The following is a 13,655-nucleotide window of genomic DNA, read 5'->3' on the forward strand; positions in this document are numbered from 1 at the left end:
CCTCTGAGTTGGCATCAGGCCTGTGGGCAGCCCTGGGGAAGGAACTGGGCACAGAGAGGTCGTATTGCTGCTCCAGGGTAGGGAGCTGGTATGTGTTAGAGCAAGTACTGGAACCCAGGGGTCTGGTCTTAGCCCTTCCCTTCAAGGCTCTGAGATGGGGGCCCTGCCCCCGGCCTGACAAGGCTCCACCCCTTCATCTCCTGGCACTTCATCCCCTGCTCGTCTAGAAAACCTCATTAACTCCCTCTCTAAGAGGGAGCTTCCTCCTTTCTCAGAGATTTTCAAACTTGAGCTTGCATCAGAATCCCCTGGAGGGCTTGATAAACACAGATGGGCCCCCCCCCCCAAGACTTTCCAATTCTGTAGGTCTGGGACCAGGCTGAGAATTTGCATTTATAATGAGTTCCCAGCTGATAACACCGATCTGCTGGCCCAGGGGCCACAGCTGGAGAACCACTGCTCCATCCTCTGGGATGTTTATAAGAACCAGCAACAAGCCGGGAAAAGGAACAAGCCGCTGACACTGAAAGAAATAAAATGCAACAAAGGGGGCCATTCTCTCTTTTCCGGAACCAGGAACTCCTAGCCTAGCGCAGATGTGAAAGGCCACAAAGTTGCTGTCAAGTCCCCCCTAATGCGGAGAAACAGCGTTTGCTGCCAAGAGTGGGGTCTGATCACCTCTCTGCAGAGCTCTCCCCATGGGACGCTCCTAAAGCTTTTTCTGGGTCTTTTTTTTTTTTTTTGGCAGTTACCACAAGGCTTGCGGGATCTTAGTTCCCCGACCAGGGATTGAACCCACGGCCCTCGGCAGTGAAAGCGCAGAGTCCTAACCACTGGACCGCCAGGGAACTCCCATTCTGGGTCATTTTTCTCTCCCTTCCAGACCTGGGGGAGCTGAAGGCTGCCTGGACGAATAGCACACACTTCCCGCTTCCAACCAGCTGTGCTTGTTGCTGTAGCCTGACAGCTTCAGAGCCACGAAGCCCTTCTTCCCCTCGTGCTGACACCCAGGCTCAGAACGGGCTTGGCAGGGAGGTGCTTGGGGGTCCCAGGCTGGGTCTCCAGCCCCTGCCGGGACCCTGCATCTGGGCTATCTAGAGGCACCTTTCTAATTCTTGTGGTCCTTGTTTGCAGGCCCAGGAGAGTCACCTCCATTGACCGTCCCTCTCTACTTGTGAGCAGAGAGATGCTTCCTTCAGGGTCTGCTCAGCTCCAGGCAGGACAAATGTGGTGGGGAGGGGGACAAGCACAGAGAAGGCACCGATTTCCTCCTCCTGTCACGTGTCCCGGCTGCTCGGAGGCAGGATCCCGTCTGCCTGTATTATTTCAAAGTTCCATTGTTCTGACGCTGTGGGCTGTCGTTTGCTCTACAACAAAGCCTTTCTCTTGTGAGACGCTGAGAAAGCCTATTGTGGGAACAAAAGGTCAGGTAGCAACAGAGGGACCCTTCAGTTTAAACATTTCATTCCTCACCCCCCAAAAGAATTCATCACCCAAGGTGTTTAAACTTTGAAGAGAATCTTCAAGGAAGAAAAATGGCTTCTCTTGTTTGTTTCCCCATCTGGGTCTGTCTTTCTAGGAAAGCACTGTGTCTTGGAGCCCAGGTCCTGGTTAGGTAGGGCCAGATCGAGCCTGTCCCCTGGATGGAGGGACCCACGGGCTGGGCGGGTAGTGGGAGCCTCCGCTGCCCATCCTCCGTCTGGACCACAGCCTCATGACTCTTCAGGGCTGGGGGTGGCGCCCGTAGGGCACTCATTCAAGGCCAAGCTCTTCTCCTCCAGAGTTTGAGGCAGAGGGTTTACCTCTCTGGCTTCCCCCCCCCCCCCCCCCCCCCGAGGCCAGACTCAGAAGCCCCGCCCCTCCCCAGGTGTCTGGAACCACCCAGAAGATGAAGGTGGACCTCGAGCAGCACCTGGCCCGGCTCAGTGAGATCTTTGCCACCCGGGGAGATTACCTCCAGACGCTGAAGTTCATGCAGCAGATGGCGGGCAACGTCATCGTGCAGTTGGCAGGGGTGCCCGTGTGGACAGAGATCACTGAGGAGATGACCGAACTGGCCAGCCAGACTGGCTACGTGGAGTACTACCGGTGAGGGGCCCCGGGGAGGGGTGGTGGGGCTGCACCAGCTTCCTTCATCCAAGCCAGCGTCTTGGGGCTTGGGCTGGGAAGTGCCACCAGAAGGTCTTAATAACCCTTAATGACTGAAATCCCTAGGGCATGAGAGCTGGTGGGGGCCGAGCGGTGGGCATGTAGTACAGCCTGCTTGTGCAGGCAGGCGCTGGGCCCCCGGGAGGGGCAGTGATGTGCCCAGATCTCAGCGCAGGAGGCTGGACCTGGCCTCCCACCCCGCACACAGCAGCGGGCTCCTCCGGGACCAGCATCCTCTGTGGCTGGCGCTGGGTGAAGTGCTGGTGGTTTATGGGTTCCTCACCTGCCCGGGTTTGTGGGACAGGGTTCCCTGCACCTGCATTCTCAGCCACAGAGGTGCAGGGGGTCGGGGAGATGGCAGCCTCTTTGCCTCCCCCCGATGGCAGCTGCTTAGCAAGCTCAGAGATGTCTCCAGCCTGAGTGATGTGGGCTGCGGGGCGCCACCCCACCTTTGCCGTATCAGGTATGCAGGTTCATACCTGTGTCATCGAGCCTTTGGGGTTTCACTTACGTCCCCCCTGCCTCCCCATCACCCAAACCCCATCCCAGGTGAAGGCACTGGACACAGGCCAGCTGACCAGGGACCGGCTGCCCTCCCTCCACGCACAGGGTCTGGTGAAGGTCACTCTGGGGACAGCCAAGAAAGGAGGCGGCAGTCCCGGCTTTGGGGGGCTCCCAGCCGAAGGGTGACACCCACTCATGGCATACACGTCCTTGCGCACCCAGGGCAGGGCGCCTGGCACGGAGGCAGTGCTGGGGAGCAATGGACACGGGAGCCCTGAAGAGGAAGTATCCGCTCTTTGGATGCCCCTCCCGCCCCGCCTCCCCCCTCCCCAATTTGTTACCTCCCCTTCAAGCCATTAGCAAAGGTCAGAGTCTTTACCACAACATTGCACAGTTTACTCTGGATTCATTTCCCCTTTATGAGAAAGCCCCATCCCAGGCTGAACTGACCCAGAGAAAATGCTTCTGGTGGCCTCTGGCCAGAGACCTCCCCATCCAGGGCTCTCCTTTCCCCGGGGTAGGAGATGGCCGGGCCCCAACCAGGGGAAGCTCATTAGGTCCCCTGGCCCTGGACAACGCTTCTCGTCCCTCCCCTCCCCGCCCATCCAGCCCCTGCCTTTCCAGACGTCACCAATGCAGCTTCCCACCAGATTTTTTTTTTGCTCACGTGCAAAAGCACCTTTCTCCCAAGTGACCAAAAAGAAACTGCAACTCTAAGGACTGCCAACTCACTGACTTGTGACCCAATACAGTGGCATCTGATTAGTCCTGTGACATGAGGGACAGTCATTGCCTGAGCCTCCTAAATCTTTTTGTCGTGGAAAGTAGGTATCCGTTTTGACCCTGCCATTCTCTCTGAGTGGACCTAACCTGGGCCCATGTACACTGAAGGGCCTAATGCGGGCATTTTGAGAATGACTATGGTGAAATAAGTCAGAATGTATGTATCAACCGGGACTTATGTTTAAGATGATTTTATGAAAAAATGGGGTAAGTGTGGTGACCGCTGCACAGTATCTATTTCAATGTGGGCGACTGAGAGCGTCCCCTGGAACCCCCATCCCCGACTTCCACCCCTTGTTCAGGTCTAGTTCAAGGTTAGCACCTGTGGCTCTTGAACGTTAGTGATGTTCTGCCCCTTCCCCTCATCTGCTGTTTACTCCCGCCTCTTGCCTGAGCTGCCCTAAAACAAAAGCCTTATTTTATTCTTCATGACCTAACCAGCCTTAGGGGCTGGGTCGCCTTTGGGCGGCCTCCTCATCTTTGCTTTCCATATGGCTCTAGAGCACAGCCATCCAGCTAAGCAAATTCTTTTTAGTACTTTTACACAAGGCCTGGCTAAGTATTGGAGGCACTTAAAAAGCCACGAGACTCCTCTCCGGAGATTTACAAAGGGTGTAACAGCAAGCGCATCAACACCGGATATGGGAGGAGCTGAGAGAGTAGGGGCCTGAGCTGCTCCTGCGAGAGCCAAGTTCTTGGTTAGAAACACATCCCCAGGTCATCCCCGGGCTCCTCTGGGAAAATGCATCCGCCTCGCAGAGCTGTTTCCAGGAACCCTTTACTGCACAAGGAGCCGTGGATGCCTTGAAACACAGTCGTTGTGGAGAGTCGATTAGAAGCAGGTCCTAACTGATTTCCTGCTAATGTGCAGAGGAGAGGAGAGGGAGGTAACAAGAAACCTTTAGGTTGGAAACGTGAAACCAAGACTTTGAGAGGCGCCTGGCGGCTGGCTCTGTCTCTTGTAGGAAGGCTCCGAGACATGGAGAGTCTGGAATTCCTGGGCCAGGCTCTTCTACCACGGGCCTCAGTTTAACAATCTGTAGAACGAGGTTCTTTTTTAAAAAATTTATTTAATTGATTTTATTTTTGGCTGCGTTGGGTCTTCGTTGCTGCGTGCGGGCTTTCTCTAGTTGCGACGAGTGGGGGCTATTCTTCCTTGTGGCGTGTGGGCTTCTCATTGCGGTGGCTTCTCTTGTTGCGGAGCACGGGCTCTAGGCACGTGGGCTTCAGTAGCTGTGGCGCGCGGACTTAGTAGTTGTGGCGCACGGGCTTAGTTGCTCCACGGCATGTGGGATCTTCCCGGACCAGGGCTCGAACCTGTGTCCCCTGCATTGGCAGGCGGATTCTTAACCACTGCATCACCAGGGAGGCCCTGTAGAATGAGATTCTAATGCTAGATGTTCCTGAGGTTCTTTCAAGCTCCGACTCTGATTCTAAGAAGACTGGCTCTTGGTGGCCTCGTCCTAGTGGAGGGCGGGGCGGGCTCTGCACTTCGCCAGAGCCGCTAGATCCATTCCTGGGAGCTCCAGAGACTACAGTGGCTGCCCCAGCTCCGCTCCAGGCAGGGAATCGAGGATTTTGATTAGTCCCCTTTTTGAGGCGTTTAGCCTCCATTCGTAAAGGGGGAAGGAACCTCGTTTGGCTGCCAGGCGGCTTCCAGCGTGCTCTCCCCGACTTGGAGCTTCTTTGTCACTTTCTTCCAGCTCCACCCCACTCCCTACCCACACTCCAGGCTCTTTCTTACCCTCCTTGTGGTATTAGTGAAGCAGAAAACCTTTGCTGGAGAGAAGTCAACGAATTTACTTGGCTTTTGCATCAGGAGACATAATGATCAGAAGACTCCCCTCTTCTGGGACTAGGAGAAGCCCCTTCTCTCTGCTCCCTGCCTTCTCCGGCCACCAGTTGCCAACGCTCACATTGGTCCCCCAGCGCAGGGCCGACGGAAGCGGCTGCTCAGCGAGGCTGGAGCTGAGCTGTGCGGGCGCCTTGGGATCCTGTTTGGAAGGGAACGAACCAGGGCGCTTTGCTTGGGGTCTTCTCAGCGCCCTTGGACTTGGGTACCCTGGGCTCTGCAGCCCGTGCTTTGCAGAAGCAGAAAAGCAGGGACCCCGGAATCCCTCTGCCTTTCTTTGTTTCCCTTTTCATTTAGCGAGCACTTAATCCTCACAGAGTTCCGGCCTCCTTCACAGGTTTGCAAACTGAGGCTCAAGGGGGAGGGGGGTGCAACTTGCCAAGTTCTCCAGCTGGTGTGTGACCGCCTTTCCCCATCACCTCAGCCCTGGGTGGGCAGCAAAAGGCCAGAGGAGTGAGGGGCTGGGAGGCCTGGAGGTTCTTGGTGCCCTGGGATGGCCTGGTCTGGGCTCCCTTGCCCCACCCCGAGCTCCTGATGGTCTGGGGATGAACCCACTCATCCGAGAATCCCCTGGCACTAAGCTCGGTGCCTGGCACAAAAGGTGCTTGAAATCAAAACCTAATTAAAAGGATATATGTATATGTATAACTGAATCATTTTGCTGTACACCTGAAACCAACATTGTAAGTCAACTACATATACTCCAGGACTTCCCTGGCGGTCCAGTGGTTAAGACTCCGCGCTTCCACTGCAGGGGGCGTGGGTTCGATCCCTGGTCGGGGAGCTAAGATCCCACATGCCGCCGGGTGTAGCCAAAAAAGAAAGAAAAAAAACTATACTCCAATATAAAATAAAATTTAAATTAAAAAAAATAAAATAAGCTACAAGGATATAGTGTACAATGTAGCCAATATTTTATAATAACTATAAACGTAGTATCACCTTCAAAACTTGTGAGCCAGTGTATTGTACACCTGTAACTTATGTAATATTGTACAGCAACTATACTTCAATTTAAAAAGAAAGTTTAAAAAAAGGGAAAAAAAAGTAAATGAAAGGAGAAATGTATTTCCTCGGTTGCACCAGCCATGTTTCACATTCTCGTGGCCACACGTGGGTAGTGGCAGAGAGAGTGGACAGTGCAGAGGTGGTCCACTTCCATCACTGCAGAAAGTTCAGGGGCCCGTGCTGGTCCAGACCTTCAGCCGGGGCAGGGAAAGGTGACTCCTCTGTCCGGGCAGAAGCGGGTGCAGCTCCCGGAGCCCAGAGGAGCTGTCGGCCGTGCACGCCGGCTTCTCCTGTCCGGGGCAGGGACGCTCCCCTGGTCTAGTTTGCTTAGCCACTGGCTGTGGGCAGTTTGTATCACGAAGGGTCCAGCGGGCCTCGGACAGTGGTCCAAGCCTCCCTGGTGGGCCCCAGGTGGGCAGATGCTCCCCCTGACCATCCCTTCCCGTCTGCTCAGGTGGCTCTCCTACCTCCTGTTCTTCGTCCTGGACCTGGTCCTTTGCCTCCTCGCCTGCCTGGGACTGGCCAAGAGCTCCAGGTGCCTCCTGGCCTCGTGAGTAGCCCCGCCTCTGGGCCTGGGACAGGAGCTGGCCAAGGGTGTAGAGTGACAGTGCCACCATGAGAGAGATGAGGGCCTGGCTGGGCTGGGAGGATGTCGTGGGGGCAGCAGCCGCCGACTCACCATCTGGACACCAAGCCAGCTCCAGGCTTTCTCCCACGTGTCCCCGCCCTCCTGGGCCTGACTGTTGAGCAGCTGAGGCGTTAGAGCCACTCGCCGCCTCAGCTTGCGCCCTCACTGCTGTGTCTCTTCGGCTCAGGGACCTGTGCCCCAGGCATCGGTCCCTATCCCTCTGCCGGCAGTCAGCGGGGCGATGTCAGGGCAGGGGCTGAGGCTGCCCTCAGGGCCACCGCAAGAGTCTGGGGGTCGGGGGGACAAGATCGTAGCCGAGAGGAAGGGCGCTGAAGGTTGGTGGGGTGACAGCCATCACGGGGTCCCCCGCCTGCCGGCCTTGGCCTGGATCCCACCGGCAGCTGCCTCTCTCCTAGGGTGCTGTGCTGTGGGGTGCTGGCCCTGCTCCTCAGCTGGACGTCCCTGGCCGCTGACACTGCTGCGGCAGTGGTGAGTTGGGGGGCCTGGGGGTGCTGGGTGGTCTGACCAGGTGGACCGTCTGTCTAGTGGTGCATCGATGTGTCCCGTCCAGCGTCCCCGGGGCAGGGCCACCTGCCAGTCTCATTCCCTAACCTAGAACCCCAGAGTCTCAGGACTAAAGGGGCTGGGCTCATCTGTGCCAGCCCCCTCCCCCTTCAGATGGGGACACAGGCCCGGGGAAAGGAAGGGGCTTGCCCAGGGTCACGAGGCATTTGGGGACAGAGCCAAGATGAGACCCCTGAAGCCTGATCCCTTTCCCGCCCCGCTGGCCCATTCCCAGCCATGGCTTGTGAGGACGGGCACAGATGACCAGGTGCCTTCTCTCTGGGTATAAAGAGCTAACCAGGTCTGGTGGGTGTGGGCGGGGTTTGAACCTCAGGCTGGAGGAGCCCTCCAGCTTCAGAAGCACACTCCTGGGCCGACTTCCCCGGTGTCAGGAACAGGGAAGGTGGCATTTCACCTGCTTCCCGTCCCCTTGCCCTTGGACTCACACACACCATCTAGAACGCAGTGGTGTATGTTTCCCGATGGGGTGCCTCAAGATGTGAAAAGAGCAAAACCAAGCGCACGCGCGCACACACACACACACACACACACACACACACACAAGTAGGTCAGGAGTGTAAGGGGGAAGCTTCCTATGCAAGTATGTTTGGTCTTTAATAGACCTAATGCTCTAGAGAAGCTGTGTGTGTGTCATTCATTCATTCGTTCGTTCGTTCAGCTGATGTTTGGCTGTGTGGCACTCAATGGTGCGGGGGCCTGGGGATGCAGAAACAGGAGGGCGTGATGTTTGCTCCTGACTACAGCCCGCAGAAGAAAGACATGCAGGCAGATGATTGCAATCCCATGTGAATCGACACATGGCGGTGCACGGTGTGTGTGTGTGTGTGTGTGTGTGTGTGTGTGGCACAGGGGGCAGGATGTACCGAGGGATTTCCGGTAACCCCTAGCTGACTTAAGGGCCACAGAGTAACCCCGTGACCTGCATCCGTTCTGCCCTTTCAACCTGGGGAGAAAAGAAAAGGGCTCACTGGAACCCCTCTACCCAAATGCGTGCCTGGCCCAGTGACTTGAGGGCTGGCTGGTGGCTCTGGCCTTGACCACTTTGCATCCATGAGGCCCCCAGAATGAGTAGACCCTGGTGCAGCTTGGCTCAGAGTAGCTTTGGGCAAAGCTTGTCCGGAAGTGGGAGAAGGTGGGCATCTCCTGTTTTGTCTCCCCTCCCCCCATTCAGTGTCCGCTTTGGGCAGGAGGGCGCACTGGACAGGCAGGATCCTACATCCCCAGGGCTGAGGCCGCTCCAGATACGGGCAAGAGCAGAGTAGGAGAGCGCAGGTCATGCTCAAATGCATCCTGCCGTCATCTGGAGCTGGGCGGGCTGTACACGGTCTGGGGGGAGCGGCTGCTGGCCGGAGCCCCTCGCACAGCTGCCTGGCGACAGCCTCTCCTCCAGGGACAAGCGTGGGCCCAGAGAAGCTTGCATATGGTGGGCCCTTCCCCCGTCTGCCTTCTCAAAGCAGCGATGGCCTCCAGCTGGCCACCGCGGGCTGCCTTTTGGGAGACAGCTCCGTCCCAGAGGGGACCTCAACTCCCAGCTGAGAGCCCCGGGATGACAGGGAGCTGGAGAGAAAGGCCGTTTCCCTGATTCGATTAGTCAGGCCCTTGTGTGAGAGAGAGAGAGGGCCAGGGAGTGAATGGGGCTTTGATGGGGCTGCACATCCTGCTGCATTTTAATAGGAAGTGGGGGGAGAAGGAGCGAGGCCCGCAAAGGCTATTGTGGGGAGCTTTTGTGCGGCCACTGCCCCTGCTGTCTGAGCCTGTTTTTTGGGGGGTGTTTTTGTTTTTGAGATCTGTGGAACCAGAGCTCCAGCACTGCCTTCCCACTGCAGGGGTGGCCTCACCCCGTGCCTTCCCCGTCCCCCAGAAAGGGCCTCCATGAGACAGGAGCGTTGCCCCTAAGAATGTGATGGGGAGGGAGCTGGGAGCTGGGGAGCTGAGGCTTATCTGCTCGACCACCCCCTGTGCAGTCAGGAGTGTAAGGCAGAGGTGAAGGGTGAGGGGCAGAGAGGAGAGAAGGCGCCCAAGGAGAAGGAAGGGGGAGAAGTGGATTCTGGGAGAGGAAGGAGGAAAGGGTCACCCAGGTGCTTTGGCCGCAGGGCACCACTGACTGAGCCGAGGTCTCCCTGGGAATCGGCCACGGAGGGACGGCGGGCCCACCTCACTGGGCCCTAACCCAGTGAGGGTTCTTTTTTTTAAATATTTCATATAATAAGCTTATTTTAATAGTGCAAAAGATAATCTGCTTCCAATCAATAAAGGAAAAACTTCCAGAGAATTTTATAAAAATAGCCAGTACTTTGAACAAATACAAAAGCAAATAACTAGGTAAATATTACAATTATATGCTCCAAGCCCAAGGAACCTGGCCTCTGGAACCCCCTGGCTGGGTCCTCATCCCCTCCCCGCCTCCCCAGCAGGGGGCCCTGGGGACATAACTGAAGTTCCCCAGGCCTCCGTCTCCTTGTCTCCTCTTGTGTAAAATGGGGAGAACAGCAATCTCCTTGAAGGGTTGTTGTTGGGACGAGATGGGTTGGTTGACCCCTGGGAGGCACATAGTAAGGGTCCATTGCTTTACTGCACATTTACTCCCTTTCTAGGAGGGTCACAGGGTGACTTCAACTGTGCTCGGCGCACCCTCCCCCTCCCCCGCCCCCATCCCCATCCCCGTTGCGTGAAGAAAGCACACGCGTGCACACGCACATACGGGCCCTTGTCTTCACCGATAGGAAGGCTGAATCCTCACTGAGGGTCTGAAGAGCAGGCCTGGCCTGAGGAGGGGGGTGAGGGGCGCATCCCTGGTGGAGCCTCTGCCAGCGGCCTCCTGTCCTTCTTTGGATCCCAAACTTGTTGGGGGTGACCCAGACCAAGATGGCGGCCTCGCTCTTCATGTTTCCCAAGGCCTCCCCATCCCCCTGCTTGGCTCTGGCTCCCCTCTCTCTGCCACTCCTGTAACGGGGGTGAGGGTGCACCCCTGGGCCCGCTGGTGCAGCAGCTCTGATTTATAATAATAAACCAGTCTGATGATGGACCCTAGTGATTTGAGTATAATATGGTTCTCCCAGGGTCCTGAGGCATGTGGTTGTGTGAACATGTATATGTGTGCATGTGTGCATGTACTGATGTGGCTCTGTGGAAGCTCTGTATCTGGAGGGGCATTTGATTCCCCAATCCCACCCAGACACACACTTTCTAGACCGTAAGTGCCATAGTACAGCTTGCCACTGTGTCTCATGCCTAGAACATCGTGTGGCACCTAGTAGTACTCAATAAATATTTGTCAACTCGGTGAATGAATGAGCGATGCTCCAGCATTGCCCCCTGAGGCAGCCCTTCCTGAAGGAGGACAGGGCATGGGCAGGAAAGGGCCGTGGAGAGGAGTCCCCGGCTTGGAGAGCACGCACTGGAGCAGGGGTGCCCCTGGGAACGGGCCAGAGGACCAGAGCTTCCCCTGGCTGCTCTGAAAGGTGGACGTCCCCCCTCTACCCAGTGTCCCACTGCACCCCCCAGGCCAGATCTGGGGAGGGCCTGGCTCAGAGGATGGCCTCCTTGCCGCTGCCTCTTCCAGGGCCCAGACGTGCTTCCACTCAGCCCTGTGGGCCCTTGGTGGTCACCTAGCCAGGCCGCACTGCCATGTCCCAGTCCCCCAGCGCGGCAGTGGCAGAGCCTGGAACCCGTGTCCTCAGCCCCGTGCTCTTCCTGGTCCCCCATCTCATCATGACAGGACCTGCACCCAAAAGCTCAAAGATGGATTCAGCACCAATGTAGTTCTTTAGAAAGAGATTCTGAGGGAGCCTTCATAGATGGACAGCCCCAGAGCAGGGGTGGACTTGGTAATAGCGAGACAAAAAATAAAATAGAGATGAGCAAACGAGGCCATGGTGCAAATAACTCTCCAAAACTCATTCCGCAGCTTACCCTTGACCCAGGTCCATCCCAGAAGAGGCATTTGGAAATAAGAGTTAACCGTAGTGCCTGCTGTTGGCCACTTTTCTGAGTACTTTATGTAGATTAATTCATTAGGTGAATAGCGTTTTTCTCTCCATGTGACTGACGAGGCCGCTGAGACACAGGATAAGGCATTTGTCTGTAAAGTTACAGAGCTGGGCGGGGGCAGAGCCAGGATTCGAGCGCAGGGAGGATGGCTGTTGACTGTTCTTGCCCACCGAGGTCTGAGCTGCGGGGTCCCCGTGCCTGGGGCCAAGGGCACCCGATTCCTCCCAGGGCCCCGGTATGTGACTTTCCTCCACCCCTCCCGTCTCTCCACGGCTCAGGGCACCGGCGACTTCTGCGTGGCTCCCGACGCCTTCATCCTGAACATCACGGAGGGCCAGCTCCGCACAGGTAACAAGCTCTGGGGCCTCTGTGGTCAGAGCCACTCAGGATGCTCAGTCCAGGCCCATGGTCAGCCAGACTCTGCCTCTACGTACCCCTTTCAGCACTGTAGTCACTCAGTGCCTCCCACCCCTGTACTTCAGGTCCAGCTGGACCGCTGGGTCATTTCTTAGAAGCTACCTCCTTTGGGAGCTCAGGTACCGGCTTGGCCGCTGAGGATGGATGAGCACCCGGTCACATGTGAGCGCCTGCCTGACCCAGTGTCTTTGCCTTGCAGAGGTGACCCGTTATTACCTGTATTGCAGTCAGAGTACAAGCAGCCCCTTCCAGCAGGTACGGCCCACCCAGCCCAGCCCTCACCCTGCCCCCAGGCCCCCTCGGTGGTCAGCTCGCTCCTTCTTGACCCCAAGCCCCAGCACTGACCAATAAGGTGGCAGTGGCTGGGTGTTCTTTGCTTCTTTGGGGTCCTCTGCAGGGGACAGTGCTCTTGGTCAGAGGGCTTGTCCATCCGTCACCCTGAATGCTGGTTACCAGGCAGAGGCTGTGTAGTAGATCTGGGTTGGGGCCCAAGATTCTGCGTTTCTCACAAGCCCCCCCCACCAAGGCTGTCCCAGCAGGACATTTAGAGTAGCAGGAAGCAAGAGAATGGTGCGGCTCTCGAGAAGCCTGAGGGCTGAGGGGAAGACCTCCTGTAAGCCGGAAGGGCCAGGATCCGGGCAGCGACTGCGGCTGCAGACGGGGGAGGGGCTGCCAGGGAATCAGGCGGCTGCGGGGGCTCCTGGGAACCAAGCTCACGCAGGACCTCGGTCTCTCCTGACCCAGGCACTGACCGTCTTCCAGCGCTCGCTGAGCAGTATGCAGACCCAGGTGGCGGGGCTGCTGCAGTTTGCGGTCCCGCTCTTCCCCACGGCAGAGGTAAGGCGGCCGGCCACCTCCCACAGGGCCGGGCTTCGCAGACCAGGCTATGGAAAGAAAGTGTCCCCTCCCAGCAATCTAGCCGCTTCCTTCGGCTTTAAAGGCCTCTCTGCAAAAGCCGCGGTTTGCGGTTTTATCCACAAGCCCTGCCCCCAGCGCTCATGCTCTGCCTCTCCGTCTGTCTGCATGTTCGCCTCTTTCTTTCTTCCGGCTTCAGAAAGATCTGCTCAGAATCCAGCTCCTGTTGAATTCATCCGAGTCCAGCCTCCACCAGCTGATGGCCATGTTGGATTGCCGGGGGCTGCACAAGGTGCCGGGGTGGCCCTGGGGGCGCGGGTGGAAGGCGGGGGGGTGGGACACCCCAGCAGGCCACATCTTCCCAGAGAGAAGACTGCCGAGGCTGGGAGAGTGATTGCCTGGGCTCCCTTCAGGCTCAGGGAATGGGGTAGAAGAGGTGCCTGGCTTCTGGATTCTCTCCAGTAGCCGAGCCGGGGAGCCTCAGTGAAAGGTACCAGGGGGTGCGGGTAGGAGAGTTGGATCCGTTTACCTCTAGAACGCTGGGGGGCCCCGAGCTGTATGAAGGAGGCTGTTCCCCGTTGCCCAGACTCCCAGCCATCTGGTCACCTGACCAATTCCTGAATTGCAAGTGGACATCCCATTCTCATTGCCAGCGTCATCTCTAGGAGTTTGGAATATCAGACGATCGTGCAGGGAACACACTGGGAGTATGTGAGGCCCTCTCTCCCCTAAAGCAGAAAGCCAGTGCACGTCGATGGCTTTCACATCCCGTGTGGATTTCGAGCAAATATTCGTAATAATGTTCACAGCTGCCATTTACTGAGTCCTTGGTTCTGTGTTCAGCCTTGTTCTGTGCAGTTTATATCCAACATGTCATTGAGTCCT

General features: G+C 57.1%; 1 protein-coding gene across 5 annotated transcripts in view; it reads left to right on the top strand.

Moving 5' to 3' along the window:
• Window positions 1-13,655, top strand: part of TTYH2 (tweety family member 2) — a 38,656-nt gene that overhangs the window by 15,829 nt on the left and 9,172 nt on the right. For 3 of the 5 annotated variants that reach the window (XM_082372510.1, XM_082372509.1, XM_082372511.1), the window contains 7 exons: window positions 1,868-2,088; window positions 6,750-6,845; window positions 7,340-7,412; window positions 11,777-11,846; window positions 12,115-12,170; window positions 12,660-12,752; window positions 12,970-13,062. In XM_082372510.1, the coding sequence (XP_082228636.1) occupies window positions 1,868-2,088; window positions 6,750-6,845; window positions 7,340-7,412; window positions 11,777-11,846; window positions 12,115-12,170; window positions 12,660-12,752; window positions 12,970-13,062 (702 nt within the window). Of the gene's footprint in view, window positions 1-1,867; window positions 2,089-6,749; window positions 6,846-7,339; window positions 7,413-11,776; window positions 11,847-12,114; window positions 12,171-12,659; window positions 12,753-12,969; window positions 13,063-13,655 lie in introns of those variants that run through there. The other 2 variants (XM_082372512.1, XM_082372513.1) reach the window with 2 other exon arrangements.

The sequence above is a fragment of the Balaenoptera borealis genome (genome assembly GCF_965194805.1).
Source record: "Balaenoptera borealis genome assembly, chromosome: 20".
Classification (NCBI taxonomy): Eukaryota; Metazoa; Chordata; class Mammalia; order Artiodactyla; family Balaenopteridae; genus Balaenoptera; species Balaenoptera borealis.